The sequence below is a fragment of the Haliotis rubra genome, unplaced genomic scaffold, assembly GCF_003918875.1.
Source record: "Haliotis rubra isolate DU_JTF1 unplaced genomic scaffold, ASM391887v1 Scf2454, whole genome shotgun sequence".
Classification (NCBI taxonomy): Eukaryota; Metazoa; Mollusca; class Gastropoda; order Lepetellida; family Haliotidae; genus Haliotis; species Haliotis rubra.
In genome coordinates this window covers 491-10,530 of record NW_025766508.1, presented here as the reverse complement: position 1 = coordinate 10,530, position 10,040 = coordinate 491, and the positions used below count along the sequence as shown (strand labels likewise).

At 38.3% G+C, this 10,040-nt stretch overlaps 1 protein-coding gene across 1 annotated transcript; it reads right to left on the bottom strand.

The window, feature by feature from the left end:
• Nucleotides 1-5,033: 5,033 nt before the first annotated feature.
• On the bottom strand, nt 5,034-9,344 carry LOC124279053. The gene is made up of 6 exons (XM_046714855.1): nt 8,978-9,344; nt 8,416-8,727; nt 7,570-7,674; nt 6,917-7,021; nt 6,506-6,613; nt 5,034-5,960 (listed from the first exon to the last, which is right to left on the bottom strand). The coding sequence occupies exons 1-6, from the start codon at nt 9,330-9,332 to the stop codon at nt 5,533-5,535; spliced, it is 1,413 nt and encodes a 470-aa protein (XP_046570811.1). The 5' UTR covers nt 9,333-9,344; the 3' UTR covers nt 5,034-5,532.
• Nucleotides 9,345-10,040: the final 696 nt, after the last annotated feature.

The following is a 10,040-nucleotide window of genomic DNA, read 5'->3' as shown; positions in this document are numbered from 1 at the left end:
TGGCCAACTTGTCCGGCTTGTTTTATGAGCACAGGAAGCGGAACACATCCACCCAGATCCGCACCAAAATGTCACCTACTGGAAAATATCTGTACACACAATAAGCATAAGTCATGGTGATGAAAATCACAGCACTGAATACTTCAAATTGTGGTCAGTTTTAATTGCTGGTTGGATATGCTTTTAAAAAACATAAACATCTTACACTATTTCATCCAATCACAGCTGTCACATGTCTCTATCTCTTCATTTGTTTACATACGCTTCTCGCTCAGTGAGCAAGCGATTCTCATTTAGTGTAGTATAACCTGTAGGGAAATTTGGAAACATTTGCCCTAGGCAGATCTGTGACTTATGTACTGCATATGTAACTTCTCAGAAAAATTTAAAACTGCATGAAGCTTCAATACTTTTTCCTGTCCAACATATCTATATGGCACAAGAATATAGTGATTTGCTGCACTGACAGAGCTGTAAGAGTTATATCATGTCTATTTCACCAAAGCTATACAAAATGCACTTCTGCATTAATAGAGAAAGTTTTAAATCATACACATACCATGGGAGTTTACTCTTATTTCACAAAAAGGGGCCATGGGTTAATTCCATGCATGACTGGGACTGCCTTGATCATATCAATCCAAACTTTATTTTTTGAAATCGACAAAAAATCATGGAATTCAGGCCAGAAATTGGACAGGTTTAACATTAAGCAGCTTTAACATCCTGTAAGGCTGGATGATGAACTTTGCCAGAATGTAATAAGTGAGGGGTTGGATTATGCCTAGCAGTCTGAAACACTGACCACAGTACCCTGTCACTTGTTAGTCGATAAAGGCAAATGACCCCTTCAACAGATGAAATCACTTTTAGACCACAGCATGATAAGAACTTACACTTGAATCTATTGATTCATCAAGCTAAGACTTTGAAATACTTCCAGAAATACAAAACTATTGACTGTGTATTGTTTTGTTGCTGTTACACTTGCCAATTTTAAGTATAAGCCTGGTTAGAGGGAACAAAGTGAAAAAATCCACATAACTTTGGAAATTTATTGGTTACCCTGCCCTAAACTGAATATTTTTAATTAAAATTAACAGTATTTGGCAATATCAGCTAAAAACAGAGCTTCTCTGCAGTAATTTATTGGTTACTGGGTTAGAGAAAGACACAAATGTATTTGGGTAAACAGGAGATAATTTCAAGATATCGAACACTCCTCATGTCAATAAAATGTGAATTCAGACCCATAATATAACATTCCACAAGGGTTAGTTGTTATTATTTACATCTAAGCAGCTTCTGGGATTGATGTACAGCCCTTATTTCATGTCTGGGAAGCTGAAATACTACACACTGAGGCATTAAGGGGACACTGTCAGAAATTTCTAATGTATGAGGGATGACCGACTGATGGAATTTTTAGTGAGGCATTGTGGTGCCTTAACTGGACTAGGTCACTTAAATGAACTATATGTACCTACATGTCCAAGTACTGCAACTTCTACAAGGCGGTGAAGCATATCGAAGCAAAGGGAGTATGCTTGATTAGACACTGCCAACAACAGGCTTCGCCCAGCTTGTCGAAATACCACATTGGATGTGAAGGCTTCTTTTCTGCTGTATTTGTGAAGATACACCTCCCCATTCACCAACAGGCATTCTACAAGCTGCTGAAAATAGTGTTGAGATTACATTAAATGTCAAATCATAAAATCTATAAATAGCAATGAGACAGTTGTTAATAAAACAGAAATTCATTTTGACAGTCCTATGGGTGAAAAAGGGGTATATTTTTAAAAAAAGGAAAAGAAAATTAGGTCGTTGCATATTCAAAAAGGGGACAGGCAGAAAGAATTGATCATATGCTACACTGTTTGCATTTAAAACAAGGGTTTGTGACATGTTCTGCTGTCAGCAGTGAACATATTTCATGATATTCTTATCATTTGACTTCAAATTGACCCTCAGGAGATTAACTTTAGACACTCACATCGTTGTGGCAGTGGTGATTTTAACCTAATTTGTTGTCAAATTCATCAGTTCCAACAAATTTAGAAGCCAGGGAACTACTACTTGATGGTTAGACTCACCTTGAGGGTCTTTTTCCCACTGTTCGACAACAAAACGAAGCAACGTTCATATTCTGGACACTAAAACAATCTATTCCACTCAAAACAGCCCTATCTTTACTCCCAGTACCTTTAAATTTGCCTCTATATTAATGCTAACATGTTTTTCCATGGTGAAATAAACACAGGAAATCATGTAAAGTATGAATTATTGAAAAGTGCTCGAACCCTACATGTGGAAATTTGGAAACATTTGCCCTGGGCAAATCTGTGACTTATGTACTGTATATACATGTAACTTCTCAGAAAAATATAAAACTGCATGAAGCTTCAATACTTTTTCCTGTCCAACATATCTATATGGCACAAGAATATAGTGATTTGCTGCACTGAAAGAGCGGTAAGAGTTATATCATGTCTATTTCACCAAAGCTATACAAAATGCACTTCTGCAATAATAGAGAAAGTTTTAAATCATACATATACCATGGGAGTTTACTCTTATTTCACAAAAAGGGGACCATGGGTTAATTCCATGCATGACTGGGACTGCCTTTGATATATTCTATGGCGCCTATCATCATGTCATCCGACGAACGTGTGAAATCCGCCATGTTTATGTAAGAAATGTCACTGCTGCATTCGTGTTGTCTGTCGATATAGTTTCCTTGGTCGACAAAACAAGTATGACTTCACTTCGCATGACACAACAACCACTATTGTTGACATTTTCAAGCTTCCGCAATTCTTGCCAAGGGAGGCTACTCTCGAATATTAAATATTACCTGTCACAAGAAACGGATGGGCAATCGTATATAGTCTCCCTGATTGTAGCTTGCTCATTGTTTGCTCAATATATTATTGAATATTTTAGACTTGTCTGTGTTCTATTTTGCTGGTTCAAAGGGGATTCTTAAACCTTTTGTAACGGCAAATTATTAACCGTAACCCTACGCAACAATTATATACATTTAATTCGCCTCAAACGAATGAGTCACTGGTTTGTTTCCTGGTATATGAAATTCTTCCGGTTAGAAAAGACAATATCACCAGTGCATGAGGGGCAGCCAAGGCAGGACAAATTATGTTTCACACACGCCAAACCTCGTTATGGAGAGGCGAGTTATGATAAAACATAATTCATTGGTTAATTTTCAGTGTTACCAATGTTTGTGATTGTAGCAAAGATATAACTAACGTTAATACATATTTGATAAATGGCAAATCATACTAAGTACAATAGACTACGAATAACGCATATGTATATCACTCCGGTAATTATGGCGCCGCAAAATCAAAACTTACATGTCCATTAATGGGTATTACGAATGATGTATCGTGATTATCATCCAATCTCACTGCGATTCAGAAACAAGGAAGGCAAACCGTTTGTCGTTAAGGCCAACTTAATCCAGGATTGCGTTATGAGCGTGACTCCACTCAAAGTACATCATAGCCTAGTATGTATGCAAGTGTATGCATGTGTGTGAGTGAGTGAGTTTAGATATAGGTGCGGATGAGTGCGAGTGTACGTGTTTGTGTATCATATGAATTGAAATACTGATACCTGTTGAGGTGTTGAGTTAGAAAAACAAATATTTTGCCTTCGGAATATTTTATTGCAGATGAATCGGTGGAAAGAAGTACACATATGGAAAGCATTGGGCAGTATCTATATTACAGACACAAACCGATATAATTTTATTCAAGTATGTATGTATGTATGTATGGATGCATGTATGTATGTATGTATGTATGTATGTATGTATGTATGTATGTATGTATGTATGTATGTATGTATGTATGTATGTATGTATGTATGTATGTATGTATGTATGTATGTATGTATGTATGTATGTATGTATGTATGTGTGTACATGTATGTATATGTGTGTGTGCGTGCGTGTGTATATGTGTGTGTAATTGATACCGTGGTTTTTACAAAAATCAAAACAACTTTGATGGGAATACTGTACAATACCAGACGATTTTACAAACATAAGAATGTATTACAACAGGTAACCGTGTCGGTTAAGCAATATGATTGTACAGCCTCTGTGAGATAATATATGTAAAAGTACAGACTTATTCAAATCCACACTACATGGCTTGGTCACACGACGCATGAAACAATGATCAGCTAATCTGTATTCATAGCGACAAGTGGGGGAAGCGAAGCCCACAAACTGTCACAATTAATCTTTAAAAGTGTGAAACTGCACTGGTCATTACAGTTTCAAAGGAACATAACAGTTTAGAACCTGAACTCGGCAAATTTGTCTTTTGTTCCATTACAAATTTATCTGACCGACTTGATGAGAGGAAGATTTGGCGATCAACTGATATTGTTTTGCAATACATGACGGAAATATCACCAAATTGACGTTAAATTTGAACTCACTCACGCAACCCGTATGGTACGTATTTGGTAACTGATGTTAGCCTAAAATCACACTTTTAAACACGCAGAATAAAATGAGTCCTGGTATCTGTTCATATTGAAGAAGAGGTGCAGATATTGCAAAGTTTTATTTCAAAATCTTTAAAAAGGATGTAGCTTACATTTTGCAAACAAAAGCCTAGTTCGCATCTTTTCGTGATAAAGTCACTGACAGATATTGACCACTGAACTGTTAAGGTGTTGATCTTATGAAATTCTTTTTCTTGTACAAACATATTCATTATTCAATCATATATCTGTTATTTTTTCTTAGTATTATTCTTATGTTGTTAATTATTTCAATTATGTATGCAGCTATTGGAATAATGTATTCCGGTGTCAGGGTTTTTTGACGATGCAAACAAAAACGTATTTTTATCTTAATATCATTTATAGTTTTATTTAACTAACTTTGAGTGATAAAGGATATATTCATCTATTTCACACAAGTGTTCCCTTCAAGTGTTCCCTACAAAAATAGCGTTCATGACATCGTATCGGCCAAATTGTTGCCGCTTTATTTGTATGAGTTTTCAACGATGAGCCATACGTTCTTGCTCCGCACTGCGATTGAGTGTTGTGATCACGTGGCTTCCTATTTATATAATGCCTGTCATTATTGTCACGACCGATCTTACTGAATTTTCGCTTACTATTTTTTGTTATATAGGCAACTGATTTTGCATTCGAAGTGGTATTAACGATCTCGGGTAAATAATATCCATGTTTGCACGCTTTTCATATAACTTAACTTCCGGTTTTCCATTGTCAATAAAACTTCTCACGACAGCGACTGGGCATCCGCCCTACCGATGAAATTGCTTGTACACTCCGGTCGCGCACGTACTCCCCCGATATAGTGCGAGCAATGCAATCGTCGAAATCACCAGAACGTCGAATTCAGCTCGCTTTGGCATACTGGAGCGGTGTGTATATAAGTCACTAGGGTTGTTCGCCTATCAAGAGTTCAGCCTTGGCTAAATAAAAACCATGTTTAAACCATATTTTCTGGATGGCTCATTCAACAGACATCGTCGGTACGTTACCAGCGACAACTATGCACTGTGCATATCCAGAACGATCTTTCTCACGCTGACCATTATCATACGAGCTACACAAAGATATAGAATCATTATTCTCTTCTTCATGATCTGAGTATTGTTGAGTACAGTTCAGGACAAGTCTATGGTCCATGAGAGTGACAGGTTCATAGTCTTGGTCCAGTGGTACTAATCTGTTCCTGGTGGTATTGGCATCTGTAGGGTCGACCTCAGTCACCCGGTTGAAACGTTTGAAGTTAAGTGTGTGGTATCCTAAACTGTTTGCCGCATACAGGTGACTGTTTTCAGCGCCATCAACAGGTGAACATTCGACAACATCATAACGTTGACGTTGAACGATGTTCGATGTCGTAGATGTCGAAGGGGTTCTACGTTGGTGAACACCTGCAACAGGGACGATTACTGTGGATTAGGAAAAGGTTCTCGTTTAGAACAGGGATCGGGGGTAGCCTAGTGGTTAAAGAGTTTACTCGTCACGCCGAAGACCCGTGTTCGATTCCCCACATGGGTACAATGTGTGAAGCCCATTTTTGGTGTCCCCCGGCGTGATATTGCTCGAATATCGCTAAAACCTAAACTCAATCACTCGTTCGTTTAGAACGAGTTTGGCAGCTCAAAGTTATATATATTGATAATGTCATTTTCTCTTAATTGCGGATCTTGATATGGGAGGTACTGGATCATGGGGATTAAAGTTATCTGAGTTGAAAAATGTTGTCGCCAAGAAGATGTAGAATCCTGTGACTGTAAGAGAAAGAAAAACTCGCCCTGTTTGTGGTCCTGGGTATAAAGGGCCATCCACATGGTCGCTGGATGCAAAAGGACGTAAAGCACTCACTCACTCACTCACTCACTCACTCACTCACTCACTCACTCGCTCACTCACTTCAATAGTAATCAGGTTTTATGAACGCAATACATAAGGTTACCTTGTTGTTTGATCCTTATCAACACAATAGCAGCAACGATGAACGCAGCCAGCACTATAAGCAGGACACAACACCCGACGATGATGTAAAGGACAACGGTAGTAACATCTGAAATATCAATGTATATTATAGTTTCGAATCTTATGCATTTCCTGGTAGTCGGTAAGAAATTGAAACCATGTTTTCCTTGTGTGTTGTGAATCCTTTGGTCCAATAGAGTTTAATGTCGCAGGAGATACTGGTTTAAGAAAAATCATGTTTGTTCTTCGACCTTGAACTGTTACAAAATGTTTATGAAAAAAACACACTCGAAATATTAAAGAGGACACACACATTTATTTAAAGGAAATAAAATGGATCGAGATTTTTTCTCAAAATATTTTAATACTTTGTAATAATGAATGGCATTACTTTGGTCAGTGTTGGCGGTTGTAGCTGTAGAAAGGGGTATCCCGGTAGTTGTCGCAGCTGAGGTTTGTGTGCTGGTGACAGTCACTGTGTTAGATGTGACATCTACTACAACAGGAAGCAAATAGTAATACCATCCACCATCTGGATCACAAACAAAGTGAATGAGTCAGTCAGTGCGTTTAGTTTTACGCCGCACTCAGCTATATGGCGGCGGTCTGTTAATAATCCAGTGATCAACAACATTAGCATCGATATGCGCAATTGGGAACCGATGACATGTTTCAACCAAGCCACCGAGCCTGACCACCCGATCCCGTTAGTCGCCTCTTACGACAAGTATGGGTTACTGAAGGTGCATTCTAACCCGGACCTTAACGGGTGTATCATAAGCACAGGTAAAATGCAAAATCTGAAAGGATTGTTATCTTAGGAATTAGAAAGTGTTTGCTCCAGACATATAGTTTTAATATTTGCTCTAAAATTGACAGCATTCGAACCTCCAAACTCTACATATTTTATTTTCAAATACCGGGCAACCGTTTGAGATCTCGTCGAGATGTATCATGTTTAATTTGTGAAACTTTGGACAGTGGGGTATGAAGGTGCCCCGCAGCAATATCTTGTTAAGAGAGAGCGTTTCGATCGTAACGTACCCTGAGTACTTGCTGACGTTATGGAAGCTGGAGTCGCCGTTTGAGGTTTTGTTTGACCAATGGTGGAAGGTACAATACTAGTTGAGACCTGTGTACTCTTACAATCTGAAAAAGGATACATTCTAAACTATTCAAGTCTGTCAAGTTTTTATTCCTCCTTATAAACTAAGGATTTTTATTAGAATACTGACAACTTTAGTGATGTGATCTCCCATTCTGAATCTGCATCTAAAACATGGTAGTTTAGTTTGATAATTTGTTTGACAAATGAAAAACATAAAGGTTCTTTAGCAGTGGCCACATACCTTTTCCCACGTATACACATATGACGATATTTTTACTTTTTACTTGTTTTGAAGGATGCAAGCCACTATTTATTAATCCTAATAACCTCTTAGTTAGCAGGGACGGTGGGGTAGCCTAATGGTTAAAGCGTTGGCTCGTCAGGCCGATGACCCGGGTTCGAATGCTCACATGGGTACAATGTGTGAAGCCCATTTCTGGTGTTCCCCGCCGTGATGTTGCTGGAATATTGCTAAAAGCGGCCTAAAACCAAACTCAGTCAGTCAGTCTTAGTTACGCTGCCAAGGAGAGAGTCGTGTGTTTTGTATTTCAAAACATCTTCCTGGTAAAACTGATCAACTGCATCCAATATAGTTTCTCCTGTAATACCGTTGAACATATCTTGAGCCCAAACTGGTTTGCTTCACAGCGATTTTCTATTGCACATGTGTAACATTACCCAGAATTTGTTATCGTAGGACGTCAAGTGTAGATGCCGTAGGACAAAGAACGGTACTCGTATTGATAATGCTTTACATATTCAAATATATACTCGAGACTTACCAGCAATCACAAGGTTGTGGCCACCATAAAATGATTCTCGCTTGAAATCACTGAAGTAATAACGTCCAGCATCCTCCTTCGTAACATTGAAGATCATCAACTTAACTGTTTTCCCGTTATGTGAAGTGATCAGTCTGATGACCTTTACTTTTGATCTAAAGTTTGGCCAGATATAGACAGATATAGATTGTATGGTTGCAATGAGTCCACCACTTGGAGACCAAAACCCAGTGATAACATCCGTCGCCGTCCATGTCAGGAAAATGGTGACATCCTCGCCTTCACTTGCACTTGTGGTGGTAGTAGATGGGACTGAAATAGTCACATTGAGAAAGTGTCCGTTTAGAAATTTACAGACAACAAAAATATTGCCAAGTTTTGCATAAAAGCATCTCAAGGATTAGATGTTTTAATGTCATTATTTATTGTGAATAGAGATGAATATTCTTCCATTATGATGTCATCGCATGTAATGTTTATATGGGACGTTTTCACAGGAATTGTCCTTACTATGGTTCTTGACTTTTTGTTCAATAATGATGATACCTTATATCGGTCTCACCTTCTTGTGCAAATATGTACTCCTCAGTTTTAATGGACGATGACCATGTTCCAACTGCCACTTCAACCTGACACATGTATCTCTTTCCTTCATCTGCCATCCTCGTGTCTTTAACTGTCAGAGTATTGGTTTGGTATGTTTTTATGCTGTTTATAAATGACCCGGACCCTGAGCTGATCTCATAATTCCCTCCATGGATTAATCGTTCATCGTTTTTCTTCCACGTGAAGGAGATGAACGTTAAGAACTTTACTTCAATTAAAATATAGCATGTCAGGTTTACATCACTGCCATACTGGACTCTCTCCGGAGACACGATGTAAGGATCCTGCGTGTAATCTGTAAACACAGACATCACCGACTTGGCTAATACTGATCGTGGCACCTTCAAAGTGTCAATGTAACATAGCGCATTTAATGCAACTGTTTACTTGTTACATGTGTGATACTTTATTCATATTGAAATTATGCTTACGAATAAAAACATATAGGATTTGTTATATTTGTAAGTAGGCTGCATTAAAATGATATAACACAGCGATACCAATATAACATAATAAGCTGTAACTTGCAAAGTATAACAGTAACGCACTGATGTGCAAGTTAATCTACAACAATCAAATCGACTTACTTTGAGCATCGGGTCCACGTCCAGTTACAGTCCACAGAAACACAAATACCAGCAAGTATCCACGTCCAGATGAATTTGTTCCTCACTTTGACCCTAAAGAAATATTTTGTATTCTCAGCTCAACATTGGACAGCACCATTGCCGTCATGTAATGTATTAATAGAGAGGGAGCACCTGATTATAGTGACTAAACAATAGTCGTTCATGTATTGATCTGTATAGCGATCTCCAGTGGAACTATACTATGAGTGAAATTAGTTTTACGCCACTTGTAGCAATATTCCAGCAATATCACGGCGGGGGACACCAGTAAGAGGCTTGACACACTGTGCCCATGTGGGGAATCGAACCTGGTCTTCGCGTGACGAGCGAACGCTTTAACCATTTAGCTACCCCACCACCCAACTATACTATGATGGTCACTGAAGGAAC

What these genes read in the sequence shown, in the direction of transcription:
- LOC124279053 (XM_046714855.1), bottom strand. Translation starts at nt 9,332, where the DNA reads ATGTCTGTGTTTACAGATTACACGCAGGATCCTTACATCGTGTCTCCG. An exon ending in CCACAACCTTGTGATTGCTG is followed by an intron (nt 7,675 to 8,415) that starts GTAAGTCTCGAG and finishes ATCCTTTTTCAG; the next exon opens with ATTGTAAGAGTACACAGGTC. An exon ending in GATAAGGATCAAACAACAAG is followed by an intron (nt 5,961 to 6,505) that starts GTAACCTTATGT and finishes TCCCTGTTGCAG; the next exon opens with GTGTTCACCAACGTAGAACC.